The sequence below is a fragment of the Sciurus carolinensis genome, chromosome 7 (assembly GCF_902686445.1).
Source record: "Sciurus carolinensis chromosome 7, mSciCar1.2, whole genome shotgun sequence".
In the NCBI taxonomy this organism is placed as follows: Eukaryota; Metazoa; Chordata; class Mammalia; order Rodentia; family Sciuridae; genus Sciurus; species Sciurus carolinensis.
The window spans coordinates 29521056-29534974 of record NC_062219.1 but is presented as its reverse complement, the minus strand read 5'-3'; the positions used below and the strand labels follow the sequence as shown (position 1 = coordinate 29534974).

The window sequence follows — 13919 nt, the reverse complement described above, 5'->3', positions numbered from 1 at the left end:
GAATCACTATTTCACATCAAAGCCAGGTTTCTTGAGCAGTTTACCCAATGTCAGTAAATGGCAATTCTCTTCTGACTTGCTCAAACAGGAACTTGGGAATGATTTTTGATTCCTCTTTTTCATACCTCATGTCTTCGAATCCTGCCAATTCTATCTGCAAACACACACACAGGCTTCTAGAATCTGGCCCTCTCACCTTCCACCATGCTCTGATCCCAGTCCATGGTCTCTCACCTACCTACTACAATGGCCCCATAGTGGTCTCACTGCTTCTACCCTTCCTCCCCAGATGCCTGTTTCCCACACTGAGGAGAGAGAAACTCCTCTAGAATATATGTCGGATCATGAGTATTCCTCAGCTTGAAACACTCCCATGGGTTTCCTATCCTAGAATACAGCCCAAATCCTCTCTGTCGTCTCTGAGACACTTCTTGATCCTGTCCAAGACGCACTCATTCTCCTCTAGTTACCCAATTTCCCTCCTGTCCCTTGAACTTTACTGTCCTTGAGCAATCACCTGCCTTGGATCCTTGGCAGGCTTCCTCTACCTGCTGTGCAGAGACATATAACCTGTGTCTTACCTTTACTTGGCATCTTCCCAAAGTTGCTTCATCAGAGTTCTTCCTGATCATCATACCTAAAACAGCAAACACCACACATACACACACACCACACACACACACACACACACACCACACGTACACACACATGTGTGTGCACCCACCGTTCTGGCCCCTATCTTACTTTATTTCAAAACCCTTATTACCACCTGACATTACATATTTACTTTCTTTTATTGCCTCTCTTCCCACTTCTCAAAATGGAAACTCCATGGAAGAAAATACCATGTCTGTTCACTGCTGTATCATCAACATCACAGAGGAACCCCGAAAACCACAGGGTTGCTTAACCCTAACACGTAGAATCTGAGTTACAAATACCTTCTTTCTTAAAGAGTCAGTGTGAGTATCTGAAAAAGGACCCGGGACTTCCTGAATGCTCTGCCTACCCTTAGAACATTTTCTGTGACTAGAGCCATGGAGACATCTGATTGGCCAGCATGGATCACGAGCCCCCTCATAGTTCTGTTCTTGGGGTGAGGCTGATGGGGAAGGCTGTGTAGTTCATAGATAGAGGAGGGAAGTTCCCAGAAGAAAAAAGTGCTTCTGTTAGTAGGATTCAGGGGGTTGGGGGTGGGGACAGGGGAGGATCTGGGGGTGGCAGTAGCAACAGATGGCCACCACAGAGATTTTCCAGAGTGGGAAGAAAAACACAGGAATAAGCTGGGGCCCCTGGTAGAGGAAGTATCCCTAAATAACTGTACTTTCACACACTTTGGGAGCGGACGTGCAGATACCCCAGGCATGCCCGTGTGGCCTCACCGTGCTCTGCTTCTTGAAAGACTCCTGTGGGGTTTGCAGGAGGGATCTCCCCAAACGTGAATAATCTTGAGGTTTCACCCCAGAAGATGCAGGAAGGAGGGAGAAGCAGGGACCTGCATCAGCAGCAATTGCTACATAAGTTGGACTTTTCTCTGCACATAATATGGTCCACAAGCTCACTGGCACAATTCTGCATCCGTGGCTATCAGGATTAATTAGTAACTCATTTTGAGGTTAGGTTAGAAATGGATTAGTTCAAAAGTAAGCAACAGCTGGGAAGTGGGCATATGCACACACGCTCACACATGGAAAAAATGTAAATCTTGCTATTTTATTCAGCTCAGGGTTCTTTGTTTCATTTTTTTTAATACACCTAACCACAAGGTATTTTTAAAGTTTTAAAATTTCTTCCTGATTATAGAAAATGTTCCTTGGGTTCTCCCGAGAGCAGGGCACCCTGGCTGATCACAGGCACACACACATTCTTCCCATAGTACAGTACTTTAAAATTAATAGCACATGCAGAGGAAAAACTAAACCCTTTGACGTCACTCTTGAAATGAGGAAACATAAACAGAAAAGGCTCCACTCCAGTAAGCTGCCAGCCTCGAAGCCGATTGGTCTCTGCTTTTCCTTGCCTGTGGCAACTGACAGCACCTCCCAGCCTCACAGGCCGGCTGCCTGCTCACCAGGCCAGTCGGTCGGTCTGGGCACTGCAGCACTTGTCTGGGAGAAAAGTGGTGTCCTCACCCAGAGAGCCTCTCTTTCTACCTTCCTTCTCTCCCGATCTCTCTGTGTGCTTTCGTGTTTCTTTTTTTTTTTCTTTTTTTTTTTTTTTTTTTTCACTTAATTATATTCCTAATCCTGGATGAAGTTGCTGGATTCTGCAGCACAAGTCTTCATGAACAAGCGGCACCGCTCAGAGATTTCACGGCATTCAAAGGTCACAGAACTGCCACTATGGTTAAATGTCTTGTTTAATGGTTGAGGTATGTACAACAAATTTAAGCGGCAAGCTCATTTTTCCTGAGAGAACAGAGGCACAGAGAGATGGCAGGATTTTTATTTAAAATGAACCTGTACATATATAAAAATATATTTTGTCTGTGATTGTTCCTACAGCAACCAGCTTTTGAATTTCCTTCCTTTTTCTAGGCTAACTGACTAAACATTATCACCTACCCTGAATTAACTGTTTGAGGGCAAGAAGGTTTCATTCCAATCAGTGTAATGAGACTCCGGCATTTCCACTGCACTTTGAGACCCAACTGAGGAGAGCTTTTCTTTTTTCTTTTTTAATGAATGCAATATTTCTTCTTCAACATAAATCTTAGAGTTGGATTTTTTTTTTTTTTTCAATTTTCAGTGGGACAGGGTAGGAAAATGTTGGGAAAGCATTTGGTGAGCCGTTATAGAAACAGGAAAGAAAATCAGTTTTTTCTTGAGTTTGTCATGCTGGTTGATAGCAGATTTCAAGATGAAGAAATTAACAGGAAAAGAGGAAGCAGCTGGTAGCAAAATTGGAGGTAGAAAAATCGATAGAAGGTGTCTGAAAAATGAATTCTTGAGGGAAAATTCACTTTATCGCCTTGTTGCATTTTGTAAAGAATGTTTTGAATTTAGAAGTCAACAGGAGACTGCAGTAGGCACTGAGTTATATGGCTAGTGATTTACATCTTACTATTTATAAAGGAAAATAAAACTTTATTATCACTGCAAATTTTGCTAATTATCTTTTCCTACAACAGTTGAAAGCAGAGTCAGATATTTAATTAGGGACTTAAGTGACCGAGCCTAGGGACTAATTAATCGACTAAAAAGTCCGTTCTTCATGTGCTCTGGCCAAAGCGACCATTGCAATGATAGAGTAAAGCTCTTTGCACCAGGAGGTAAACAAATATACGCACGTATATGCATGTATATGCATTCATATACAGTAAACATGTTAAATGTTGCAGGAAAGCAACTAAACAAGGGCTCGTGTTGTTTCCAATGGTACATTATTCTGTGTTGGAGGGGACCCCTGCTAAAAATCAATCCTATCCACAGAGTCAATTTTTGTAAAAGTAATTCAGGCAATAGAGTGTTAACATGGATTTCCTTATTATCCCTCTCAAAGTTAGGCTCTAGCAAATAAGACAGGATCATTTGAAACCATTACCTTGTTCCAAATGTTCTTACATGATTTTCTTAAAGTTTCTATTCTCAACATTGAGAACCAGAAATGAGTACAACTGGGTCATGTTAGCAGTACTGTTAAGCAAGGCATCAAACACAAAGTGCATTTCAAGGGGTTAACAAAATTAACAGCATAAAACTGTAATGTACCAAGTTAAGGACTGCAAAAATATTAGCTCTGAAATGCAGAGGATGTGCTGTGAATGGACAATTGCCTTTCTGCAGCGCCTAGTGGGAAAACAAGGACTTTGTGTGTTGCAAATGCCTAACTGCAGCTCCTCCATTTCCTCTGCTTTATCTTTTATTTCTGGCTGGTGAAACAAAGATGGGTGTCAGTAGTTACATCTTGATTGACATTTTCTCTAATAAAATGAAGTCGCTTTGTGTCTCAAGTAGAAACCCAAAGTTAACTAGTTGCAACTCCAAAATTGGTATCTTATTTATAAGAATTTTTACCTGGCACTAAGCTGTCTGATTTCAGAGCGTACTAACTCAGTTGAATGACATGTGACAAAATCAGTGGTGACTATTTCAGCAAATTAGCTTGGAGAAACTCTTTTTCAAATCGTTACTTAGAAAAAGGTGGAAAAATCCAAAATGTGTTAGGAAACCTGAGCTTAAGGAAAATAATTATACCAATACATCTTTTAATGCCCAACCCAGTGTTCAGCTCAAAGCTACCCTTGGTGCTTGACATAAACCTAGTTAAAATGTTTGCTGAAAATTTACTACCCAGCATACATGGCAAGTTATTTAAATAAGTTTCAAACATGGCATTTTAAACTATCTTTGGAAAATGTTTTCAGTGTTAGTCCAGACTAAAATATCATCTGGAAATCAACTGTCAACGATAAACAGGAGGGTATTCCAAACATTGACTAGTGCTATTTTCAGCCAAAAGAATATCTTAAATGCAAAAGTAAAATGACCAGGTTTTCCTCAAAAGGTACAACCTGGAAAACATCTCTGCCTGGTAGTTGTTCTTCCAAAGTCTAATTTGTTGTTAGCCAGGCTCGAAGCACAGGGGAAACTGCTTGTTGACTCACAGAACGAAGAGTTGGAAGGAATTTATTAAGCAGTAAACTAATCCCTAGCATGACTAAAAGGACTTCGTTATATTAAAGACAAGTGTCAAATTTAAGGATCAGAATAGACTTGGGAACAACTAAGTATAGAAGCTAACAGGTATTCTAAGTGGTTCATCTCACAGTACCGAGGGATATAATTTATAAAGAACCTTCTAGGCACAGAAAATTTTGTCCAAGGATAAAAATTACCATCTTAAGGATTCAGCTCATGTGCCCCCCAAGAAGTCTATGGACAAGTGGGAGTCTCCTCTGGCAGGCACATCTGGCTAAGGAAGAAGGAATTTGGCATTTGGAAGTTTACCTGGTCCCTCACACAGAGGTGAGACCATCCCTATTAATACCTCCCCATGGTGGCATCCCCACTTGCCCTAAGAACACATTCAGGGACATTGTCCCATCATCCACACAAAAGGCACCTTGGGGTCAGTACCTTTGGCTTCTATAAGCATCCTCAGTGTCTCTGTCAACATCCTGGCTTTGATTCATGAGAGGGTGCCTACTTGGTACTGTAGCAGTCTTTAATGTGGTTAATATGAAGATTTGAGGAAAAGAAAGGAAAAAGAGATGCAGAAAACCAAATTGAATAAATTCTTATTATGTGTCAGGCATTGTTAGAAACTTGAACAGAGAAAGGGAAATGTGTCTCAGTTCTAGTGTATAATCAAGGAATTTATACTTTTCTACTCCCCCCCCAAATCATTTGGGTATCTAAATGATTTAATTTGCATTTAGTGATCCCAGGAAGTGAGCAGACAGGGACGTGGACAGAGATAGACGATAAAGGTCCATATCCTCATTCAGTCTCCAAATAGCGGGGTGATCTAAGTTACCCACTTATTCCTTGCTTTAGTTTCCTCACCTGTAAAAGAAATTGATTATATTGGGTTATTTCTAAAATCCTTTCAGGTCAAACTTTTTGTAGTATCCTTATTCTGAACCTGAGGTTTCTCTTTACTCCATTTTGTGCAAATCTAAATGTCAAACTTTAATTCATAAAACACTGCTACGTGCTTTCAGCATGTCAAGAGCCATGTTTGCAGAGGTGACGTGAACATAAAGATAGGCAAGCAATGATTCCCCTCTTCAAAAACACGTTCACAAATAAGTGAAGACTATGCAGCTGGGATTCCAGCAGACATTTGACGTAAATGAGGAAGGTTCACAGCAGAGATGGGCTTGAACACTGGTGCAATGTGGTATCTGGAAGTGTCTAGTGGTGGTTCAAAACTTCCAGAGATTGTCTAAAACAGGCCTGTTGGATGCCTCTGTCTTCCCAAATTCTGAGAAGATTAATATTGAATCCTTGATCCTGCATTTGTTTTTATACTTTCATCTTTCCATTCCTTATTTATACCACTTCTTTTTATAGTTTGCCATAACTCAGTTATCTAAATTTACATAATTTGTCTCTAAGATGGTCCCACTGCCAAAGAAAAAAACAAAACAAGGCCATGGGTTTGAAGAATTTCTCCCTAGCAGGACTGTGACTGCCCGGGGACGGTGACCTCCCTGCCCTATTTCTCTCCTGTGAGGTTGAGGCTTTTCCATGGTGGTAGCCCTTCTTAAGACCCATAGATGTGCTTTGTGTTCACTGCAGCTGGGGGCTTCAGTGTTAGGAGACAAACATCTTTTTCCTAAATGTCAATCATGTCCTAGATTTTCTATATTACTTCAGTTATTATCTCGTCAACTCCAATTCTAACTTCTTTAGAGAATAACTGGAAATGTGTTAATAACTAAGTGACAATCTTTATTATGATCAGTTGAAGACATTGTTACTCTTTTGAATTCATATTCGTAATGGTGTTCTTAAAAAATAGGATGTTAACCGTGTATGGTGATGCACGCCTCTAATCCCAGCAGCTCAGGAGGCTGAGGCAGGAGGATCACGAGTTTAAAGCCAGCCTCAGCAAAAGTGAGGCACTAAGCAACTCAGTGAGACCCTGTTTCTAAATAAAATACAAAATAGGGCTGAGGATATAACTTAATGGTCGAGTGCCCCTGAGTTCAATCCCCAGCCCCCAAAAATAGGATGTTAAAGAAAGCTAAAGTTTTGCCAGAGGAAAAGAAAAAAATTTGGTGAGTTGGTTGTCCATTGAGTATCAGCTCTGAGACCTTGCCCCCATGGGGACAGGGTTGCTGCCTCATCTAGTGGTGGACCTGATGTAGTTAGGTTACTCTAATCCAGACTCTGGTAAATTCTATGTGGCCTTCTGTCTGACGTCTCCTCTGAGTGTGGGTTAACAACTCAACCTGGCCAATAGGAAGCAGGTTTTATTATTTCAGATAAACCTAACAATGTGACACAACACACCAAAAAATCTATTCAGCAATATGTACCTTGTTTTTATTATGTAAGTACCTCAATATTTTAAAAAATATAAGTCCTATCATGAATACTGTCTACATTGATTTGCATACAGTCTAGAAGTACAAAAATAATAGCTGAAGTCAATGTGCCATGTGAAGTTCATTTAAAGTTCCTTCCTGCCTTCCTTCCTTCCCTTCCTCTTTCCCTCCTTTCCTTTCTTCCTTCCTCCCTCACTTCCTCTTTGCCTCCCTACCTCTTCTTCCTCCTCCTTCTCTTCCTCCTCTTCTTTCTTCTCCTCTTCCTCCTCCCTCATCTGTAGCGGACAGATGAAAAAAAATAATGATAACAAGGTTTTGATGGATTTACCTGTGTAAAATTTCAAGTATTTTAATTTTTCCTTTCTAGTGATTTGTGAATTAGCCTAAAGTTTTTAAATTTAAATTCATGCTCAGATTTTTGCTGATTAATATCTTTTGTGTTCTCTTGTCATAATTAATATATAAATAAGAAACATATAAAAATTCTTTCTACAAGATGAAAATCATCATTACCTGCTTCAGATATACACAAAAAAAGGCTTCTGTTCAAAAATGGATTTTATACATAACTTGAATATACTGAAGATTATTTAAGAGTCTTGAACTGGAAGAACCTTCTTCTTTTCTCCTGGTATGACATGGGGGTCTATCTGGTCCCCAAACTGATGTGAGCAGTGTGTTTCCATATGCCCAGGGTAGATATGGGGAATCTACCATTTTGACCCTTGAAAATCTTAGTTACAAACATATGTAATTATCTATTTTTGTATTTTTTATAATATTAGATATCAGAAACTATGTGATGTTAACAACAGTTGAATTTCTGAATACATTATTTTAAATCAAGGCAATAGAATGTCATATAGCTATTTTTTTAATGTGGCAAATATACACGCAAACAATCTAGAATGACTTTTCAGAATCATTAAGTGGAAAAAATTCTACCTTAACATTTACATAAATATATATGCACATTCATGTACACTATAGAAAATTTCTGGAAATTCAAATTAAAATGTAACAGTGAATACCTTTGGAGTACAGGATAGGAGCAAGACTTAAGCTTTACATACATAGACTTCAGAATTGTTCAACTTTTCCCATAATAGATTTATTGCATTTACAGTGGAAATAATTTATCATAATTTGTTATTGTGTCATATTTTAAGTTGAGATAAAAGAGGATTAAAGGGAGAGACCTATTTTGCATTTAGATTCCTTCGTTAGTTTCTTCCTTGAAGAATTTGAATTGCTCCCATGTGCCTTTGATATTGTTAGGGAGAAAGAATGTTCTGGAAGCAGGAGTCCTGCACATGAGAAGATGGAAAGCCCATTGCTCCTGCATGAGTGACTGGGCCGGTCTGTCCTCTGGCACCACTTTCCTCAAGTATGAAATGAGGGACTTGGTCAAACTCAAAGTTCCTCCTGGCTTGGATAGATGTCTAAAAAAACTTCTTGGCCTATTGTATGCCCGACTGTTTAAGATCTTCCTTCATAAACGGAATACATACATTTTACTGGTTTGGACATTACCACTAAATTTTCTTTTTTAGACTCGATCGGTATCTAAAATTTTTCAAATTAATTAAACATGCAAAACTATAAAATAAAATAAAATAATTAAATATTCTTCCCAAATAGTGTTTAGAGAAGCCACATACCATAGAGACTACTTAAATAGAATTATACTATAATATCGGTTCTTCACAAAACAGAAAACACTATTTACATTAAGATGTACAGGTTGTGCAGTTACCCAAGCAACTAATACTGCTCTAGTTTGAATATGATTTATATATTTCTGAGTTTTCCAGGAGTTAAAAAGAAAAAAAGGGCCTTCATTTCCCTTTCTCATTATGCCACTTGCCAGCTGTGTTCAGCCAGATGAAAGGACTCAGTCATTCACAAAAGTGTAGAAAGCATTCTTGTGAAAGGAGATGCCACAGTAATATGGAGGTCTAAAGAATGCCTCAATTTAGAAAAAGGTCATTAAATCTAAAAAGAAAAAGTTGTTTTCTATGTGATAGAAATATAGTGTAATTCCATATCTTTAAGACTAGTGTTCTTGCTTTTCAATAAAATGAAAACCCAATTTCCATTTAGTTTTTAGTATGATTTGGAAAATGCATTAGTCATTTAAAATACATAGTAATTTTTATTTCCTGTTTCTCTAGACCTTTATTATTGCACTGGAGTCAAGAATAATCTTTCAAGTTAAAATAAAGCAAAAGGGTTAAACATCAAACAGGAATGTGTGTGATAGCAACTTTTGATAGCCACAGTTAACATTCTAACATTTCTGTATAGATCTGTTTTAATTACTAAAATGTCATTATAAGAAAAAAATATTTCAATGGCTTATAAACGAAATACTTGATAAGCACTGCTTTTTCTTTCACTGAATACATGGCCCCCAAGTGTCCATGCATGAGTGCATGAGCAGGAGATTGAGGACAAGTCCCTCCTCAAACTTAAAAGATAAAATGAGTATAAAAGTTTTATATGTAATATTCAGGTCAAAACAAACAAAACAGTGAATTGGAGAACAGTGTACCAAGATATATTGTCCCCTCTAATGTAAATCTTTAAAGCCAAATGAATATATTTATTGAATTAAATGGTTGCATATATAACTTTTAAAAATTCAGATTGCTTCTTTTATGTAGAAGGAGACAAGGAAAAGCAGGAAAAACGAGGACCAAACATTTTTTTCAAGGAGCATTGAACTTGTAACCTAAAGTCCTGTGTTCAAGTTCCAGATGCTAAGAATGTGACTTGTGGCAAGTTATTTAACACATTTGACTTTCAACACTCTAAAATGTAAATTTAAAGCAAAGTACCTTTAAGTTCTGCATTTCTGGCTTTCCAGATACTTCTCCATTCACAACACAAATGCTATGTCACTTAGTTCTCATATCATTGCTGTCAAGTAGGGTGAGTTATGCCCATTTTAGAGGGAAGGAAATTGAGGCACAGAAAAATTACAGAGTTGGGGTTCAATCTCAGCTTTTTGGTGACAATTTGCAACTGTTTGTGTACATTTAAAATTCATCTTTAATTATTCTAATCATGAGTTAGAAAACATTTTAAAAAAATATTTCTACAAAGCATAACAACATCTGCTTCAAAACTGTTAAAGCATATATATTTATATACAGGAGGTTAAGATATACAAAGGAACAACATTACTTTGTTTTAAATGCATTCGCGAGGGACGAATCTGACACTCTGAACTTCAGAAGTTCTGCCCCGAGATGCAGAACAGCATTACAGTAAGCAGTGCACAACTTGGCATCATTCCACTTGGTTTGCTGTCTAGCTCTGTGACTACGTGCAAGTTACTTGATCTCTCGCTCTTCTTATTTATGAGATGAAGGTGTTTATAATATTGGCCTCATAAGATTGTTGAGGAGATGGAATGCATTTTATTTTGAAAGTGCTTAGAATGGAGTATGGAAGAGAGTAAGCATGTGAGTGTATCAGTTGGTACTATTGGCTTACGAGTTTTAAAAAATATTTCATGGCATTATAATTATTTTGCATATACTGTTGATGACTGTGCTAAACATTTAAAAAACATACAGTTTTGCTACAGGTTTGTCCCCCAGAATTCCTATGCTGGAAGCTTGATTCCCAATGTAGTCATGTTGGGAGGTGGGGTCTGGGGGAGGTATTTGGTTCATGGTGAGTAGAACTCTCATAATAGATTAGTGTCATTATCATGTGGGGTTAGGGTTAGTCATCCCGAGAGTGGGTTGTTATGAAGGGGACCTGCTCTCACCCAGTCTCCAATGTTGGCTTGCTCTCTCCCTTTCACCTTCTGCCATGCTGTGAAGTATCCCTCTGGATACTGGAACAATGGTTTGGGACTGCCCAGTCTCCAGAACTGTACAAAAACATTTCATTTCTTTATAAATTACTGAGTCTCAGGTACTTTTTTTGTAAAATTAGAACACAAACTAAGACACTTTTTTTCTTTTTAAGTTTTTATCTTCTGTACTAAATAATTGCACATGTAACTGGAAATTTAACTGAACATATAAACCCACGGTGTGAGTCACTTGTTGTAAGTGAAACTCTGTGCAACTGAATCAAGTCAAGAAATAGGTTGTTTTATTTACATCAGCAACATCTCAGAAATTCCATCATATTTCCTCCATTCTTTCATTCAACATTATATCATGACTCGGTTGTTGCATATAATTGTATTTTTTTCATTTTCATTGTTTCATGATGTTTAATTATCTGAATATACAACACTTATTTGTCCGTTCTGTTGTGGAAAACATTATAATTGTGTTCAGTTTTTAATAATAAATAATGCTTGCCCAGGTATTTGTGTACCTGTCTTTTGGTGCCTGTGTCCATATATTTCTGTTGAGCATAGACCTAGGAATAAAGTCACTGGGGCACAGGGAATGTTTATGTTCAACATTAGTAGAATATTCAAAATTTCTTAAAATGGTTAAAGAAATTTATATTCTCAGCAATAGTATATTTTTAGTTGCTCTACTTCTTCACAATCCTATGCATTAGCATTTCTGACTGGTGCGTTGTGGAGGCTTTTCCTGATTATTAATGAACTAACTAAGTTTAAGTACCTTTTTACATTCTTATTAATCATGGAAATATCTTTGTTCCCAGATATCAGATGATATCATTTTGTATATTAGTTTACAGGAATTTTTAAATTATTTTTAACAACTTTGATTATTATGTGTTACAAATATTTAATTCCATTGCTAAAATTTCCCAATTTATTCTTCAGGATTGTTTTGGTCCTTCTCTGTTCTCTACATTTCCACATACATTTGAGAATTAACTTAAGATTCTCCCTTGAAAAACCAGAACACTGTTGGGATATAGAACAATTAGGGAAGACATATGTCTTTCCTGACTTTTCAATTCATGACCATAGTATACCCATCTAATAATTAAAATCTTTGTTAAATTCTCCCAACAATATATTCTAGCTGAATTTGTTGCCATTTTAGACATTCCTTGCCAATATAAATTTAGAATTGTCGTAACTTCCTAGTGAATAGAAATTTTATCATGATAAAACATTCCTTCAATTATTTTGCGTTCACTTCTACTTTCATAGTAAAAATCTATTTAAAAATTTTTCTATGTGTTTACATGGCTTATCCTTCCATTCTTTTACTTTTTTTATTTTCTATGTTTTTGTTTTAGATGTGTCTCTCTACAAGGAGATAAGTACATTTTGTTTTATCATTCAGTCTATTATTTTAGTGGCGTAGGTAGAACTTTTATGTTTAATGTAATTAGTGATTCCATTCACTTGAGTTCAGACATGCTTACTTACTCTATACTGTCTATTTGTCTTTCCTGCTCCACCTTTTTTCTCTCCTTGCTTTACTTCCTTGGGATGAAGAGTTTTTGTCATTGCATTGTCCTCTTCCCATTAACTTGTTATTTTTACATTCATTTATACTACTTTACTAATTAGTTCTGAAGCACAGGATGCATCTATAACCTAATCAAAGTAGGACTTTTATCCCTTTGTGGGAAGTATGAGAACTTGGAATGCCTTAACTACCTTTGTACCCATCCTGAATTATATGTCTATTAGGTATTTAATTTTATATAATTTAGTCTTTCAATAATAATTTCATTATGATTTATACAATCATATATATTTTCATTCCTTCCTCTATCTCTGAGATCCTGTATAGAATTTTCCTTAGTAATGATTTAACTTGAGTTGAGTTTCTTGTCTTTGTCTGAAATGACTTTATGTAAACTTGATATCTGAAGGGTACCTTTCCTGGGACTAAAATTCTAGGTTGGTAATCCTCCCCCTGCTCCACATACACATATAAAATTTAAGATATTTTTACATTGTTTTATTACTTTCATTGTTTCTGAGAGCAAATCAGCTAATAATTTTTTTTAAAAGTAATCTGACTTTTCCTCTGACTACTTGTAATATTTGTTTTCATTTTTTACTTCTTATAGGTTTGCCATGATTGAATCAGATATGATTCTTTGCATTTATCCCAATTTGAAATCTTTATGGTTTCTTAAATTGTATCTTGATATCTTTTAACAATTTTGGAAAATTCCTATTAGTTGTCTCTTTTATTATCACTTCTGTTCCATTTTCTCTTGCTTTCTTCCCTTCCCCCTCCCTTCTCCTTCCCCCTCCCCTTTCCCCCTCCCCCTTCCCCTTCTCCTCCTCCTCTTTCTTCTTATATTGCGGACTGAAGCCACAGCCTCATGTGTGCTGTGCTACACTCTACAACTGAACTATATTCTTAGCCCACCTTCCTTATTTTGTATTTTGAGATAGGGTCTTGCTAAATTACCCAGGCTGATCTCAAAATTGTGATACTCCTGCTTCTGTCGCCCAAATAGCTGAGGTGTGCCACTGCACTCGGATCTCTCTTACCTTTCTTATGGGACTCCAATCATGTGAATGTTCAAGTTTTGAATCTACCTACCTCCATTGTTTGCCTATGATCTCTTTGTTCTTCATTTTGGATACTTTCTTTCAACCACTATTTCATTTTCCTAATTCTTTCTTCAACTATAGGTTACTTTACCCATTAAATGATGTCTTAATTCAGTTCAAGAATTTCTAAGCCTTTTGTCTTTGTAGTTTCTGAGTCACTGTCAAAATTTTCAATCTTGTCTATTATATTATGGAACATATTCTCTATATGATTTTAAAGTTTGTTTTAGTTGGATTTCTTCAGTGTCTGTATCTATGTCTGCTGGTTGGGTCAAATTGTCTTGACTTTTATCTTGGTTATTTTTGATGGAGCACTGACCATTGTATATGTGTGTATGTGTGTGTGAGTGTGTGTGTGTGGGGGGTAGGTAGGTAGGTAGATAGATAAATAGATGGATAGATGAAATGAGGTTGAATGAAATGTAGGTTTTTTTCAGATAGAATTTA

The 13919-nt window shown here is 36.9% G+C and overlaps 1 protein-coding gene across 1 annotated transcript in view; it reads left to right on the top strand.

The window, feature by feature from the left end:
* The first annotated feature begins 2253 nt into the window (after positions 1–2253).
* Positions 2254–13919, top strand: part of Pde7b (phosphodiesterase 7B) — a 297370-nt gene continuing 285704 nt past the window's right edge. Inside the window, exon 1 of the mRNA XM_047557470.1 lies at positions 2254–2371. Coding sequence (XP_047413426.1) covers positions 2351–2371 — 21 coding nt within the window. The 5' untranslated portion in view covers positions 2254–2350. The remainder of the gene's footprint in view (positions 2372–13919) is intronic.